At 40.8% G+C, this 3378-nt stretch overlaps 1 protein-coding gene across 1 annotated transcript; it reads left to right on the top strand.

Moving 5' to 3' along the window:
* Positions 1 to 1411: 1411 nt before the first annotated feature.
* LOC148298706 (uncharacterized) lies at positions 1412 to 3140 on the top strand. Its single transcript, XM_088276699.1, is given in 1 exon segment — positions 1412 to 3140. A coding segment is annotated over 1 exon segment (1701 nt). The 5' UTR covers positions 1412 to 1439.
* Positions 3141 to 3378: the final 238 nt, after the last annotated feature.

Below are 3378 nucleotides of genomic sequence, written 5' to 3'. Positions count from 1 at the left end.
TCCGTTGAAGTTATCGTCCCCGATCTTCGTCGCATCTTGATTAACAATGATATGTACGTATTGAAGGGTCATTGTAAAGGCTCGTGTAGGCCAAAAGAGAGTCTGCCATTATTATGAGGACAATTGCAAATATGAAATATTTGGCACCCATGAGATACTGGTTGCTTCCCAGGTTATTTCTACGGAAGAAGCTGAATACTCTCTTCCGGATGGGCTTGATCATAAATGGAATCAATGAGATGAGAGCACAGATCAGTCCAACTGAGAAATAAAAGATGAAACCATATACTATTCTCATTGCTCTTACTGTCGAATCTTAAGATTATATTACATTCTTAAGCCATATTATATTGCATTACTAATATTAACTATATTAGCTTTGCTATATTCCCTGACTGTATATTATACCAACCCTATTTTGTACTATCTTAAACTATTATAATCACACTAAATCGCCATTTCGAAGCAATTGCCAATTCCATCGAATAAAGTAGGCCATAAGCCTAAGATAACCAAAATATAGGGCATTAAACATAAAATCAATGAAAAATTGTTGAAATATTAAAACAATTAAAACCATCTGTCACATTTTTATATGATCAGACAATCAAACAGCCTTTAATTTCAGTCTTTATTGCAAAGAATGCATGCCAATATTATAAACATTATTGAATTATACGAAAATAAGTGATAAATCCGCTTTTTCATATTAACTGCAAATTTTAAGTGTAGTATGGTTAGATAATGAACTCATATAATTTAAATAAAATTTAAGTAGCGTAGGTTTAATAAATAAAGGAATGGTCGTTAGATTGAATCTTCACTATGAGCATTTAGGGAACCCCCTAAATGTTCTGGCTGGAACCTGCTCGGGAATTCTAAGCTTCAATATTGAAGTCATTATTATTTTTGTGTGCTGTGCTGCTGGACTCATATGGGCAGCAATCAACTTGTTCCTTGTGCTAAAAGTGGATGTTGAAAAATAGATCACTGGTGATAAAAATGAAGAACACAGGCATCCAATTTCTCACAAACAAAAACAACTTCTTCTTGAGCTCGGGCAGAAGATATCTGAGGTACTTTATTTTATGATGTAGGGTTCATATGAATTTCTCAAGCAGGAGTATCTCATCTGTCTAATCTTCATCGTTGTGATGTTCATAATCATCACTTTCTTGACAGAACAGCGTCTGTACACTACTATTGCTTTTGCCATTGGGGCTTTTATTTCTATTGTTTGTGGAGCCTTTGGGATGGTGATTGCAACCAAAGCCAATTTCAGGACAACGTATTGTGCGACGGTTAGTGTTGGCTCGGCTTTTAGAACAGCATATCGGGCAGGGTGTGCCATGGGATTCGCTTTAGTTTCGCTGGGTCTTTTAGGTAAAACATAATTTATTGTAGTGTTAACTGTTCTAATTCTGGTATATAAAGCGATTATGGGACTGGGGGAGTCAGGCTCTGATTCCAATTACTATGGGGCTTTGTTTGAGGCGATAGCAGGGTATGGACTTGGAGGATCATTTGTCGCTTTGTTCGGTAGAGTCGGAGGAGGAATCTATACCAAAGCTGCTGATGTCGGCGCAGATCTCGTAGGCAAACTTGAAGCAGGACTTCCTGAGGACAGCCCTAAAAACCCAGCCACAATTGCTGACAATGTTGGTGATAATGTGGGGGATGTGGCTGGCATGAGCGCCGATCTGTTTGGCTCTTTCGCATAATCGACTTGTGCTGCATTGCTGATGTCTTCAACAACGCTGATTGGAATTGGATCGGGATGCCAATACTCAATCTCCAACCTAATGTACCCTCTTTTCTTGATCGCATTGGGAATATTCCTCTGCATCTTCGTCAGTACCATCTCAACCCACTGCATGACGGTCAAGACAATAGACAAAGTAGAACTGACTCTCAAGCTGCAACTCATAATCTCAACAATCCTGCTCTTAGGAGTCATATATCTTGCTGCATTCCTGACTTATCCTTCCAACTTCGAAGTCCGGACCAAAGGCAAAGTCTATGGGGCGCTCACAGCTCTCATTCCCTATATTTGCTCCATTTGTGGATTGCTCTCCGGTATGATCATTGCAATCTTTACCGAGTATGTCACATCGCATTCATATGGTCCGGTCAGAGAACTCGCGAACAGCTGCAAGGCTGGAGCTGGCTCAAATGTCACTATGGGCTTGGCTTTGGGGTACATGTCCACGTTGGTCCCTGTTATTCTGATTGCTATTACGGCATGGGTTGCAAATCATTTCATGGGATATTACGGAGTGGCCCTTGCGGCAATTGGAATGCTTGCAAACTTATCACTGAGTCTTGCTATTGACGGATATGGACCTATTAGTGATAACGCTGGGGGTATTGCCGAGATGTCTGAGCTTGGAGAATAGGTCCGAGCTATCACAGATGGCTTGGATGCTGCAGGAAATACTACTGCCGCTATTGGCAAAGGCTTTGCTATTGGAAGTGCTGCTCTCGTTTCCTTGGCTCTTTATGGAGGATACTTGCATAACACTGGACTTGAAAACAGTTCATTGATCAGCTTAACATAACCCTAAATTTTCACAGGGTTGCTTTTAGGTGCTATGATCCCTTACTTGTTCTCATCATTCACCATTAAATCTGTTGGCAAAGCTGCCATGGGCATGGTTAACGAAGTGAGAAGACAGATCCGAGAACATCCAGGCATTTTAGACGGCACTCACGAGCCAGATTATAAGGCTTGCATCGCCATTTCAACAAGAGCTTCGCTCATATAGATGATTGCTCCAGGCTTGCTCGTTATTCTCTCCCCATTACTGATTGGCTTCATATTTGGCCCAAAAATGTTGGCTGGATTCTTGCCAGGAGCCATTGTCAGCGGAGTTCAGATGGCCATTTCCGCAGCAAACACAGGAGGTGCCTGGGATAATGCAAAGAAATACATTGAAAGTGGTGCCATGGTCGATGACGAGGGCAGAGTTGTTCGAAAAGGAAGCGAGATTCACAAGGCTGCGGTTGTGGGCGACACCGTCGGAGATCCCCTTAAAGACACATCTGGCCCAGCATTAAACATTTTAGTCAAATTAATGGCCATTTTGTCCCTTGTATTTGGCTCCAAGTTCGCACAGATCCACCCCCTGAGCAACTCTTGATTACATAACCTAATTATAAACACATAGAACAAAGTGAAAGCACACATATAAATAGAATAGTCATAACACATATAATCAACATAGGCAGAAACATCAATTGATTGATGATCTCTTCGAAGAAAGTGATATTCTTTAAATTTGTGATAAGCCGCTGTCCTCAGAGCAAATATTTAATTCGCTAATTACAAAAACACATTTATTCTGATCTATCCCTTTTTATGATCTTCCACGATGATGC

This window comes from Brachycentrus maculatus, unplaced genomic scaffold (genome assembly GCF_059751285.1).
Source record: "Brachycentrus maculatus isolate JH-2025_06_01 unplaced genomic scaffold, ASM5975128v1 h1tg001711l, whole genome shotgun sequence".
Lineage (NCBI taxonomy): Eukaryota > Metazoa > Arthropoda > Insecta > Trichoptera > Brachycentridae > Brachycentrus > Brachycentrus maculatus.
This window is presented reverse-complemented; position numbering and strand designations above follow the sequence as displayed.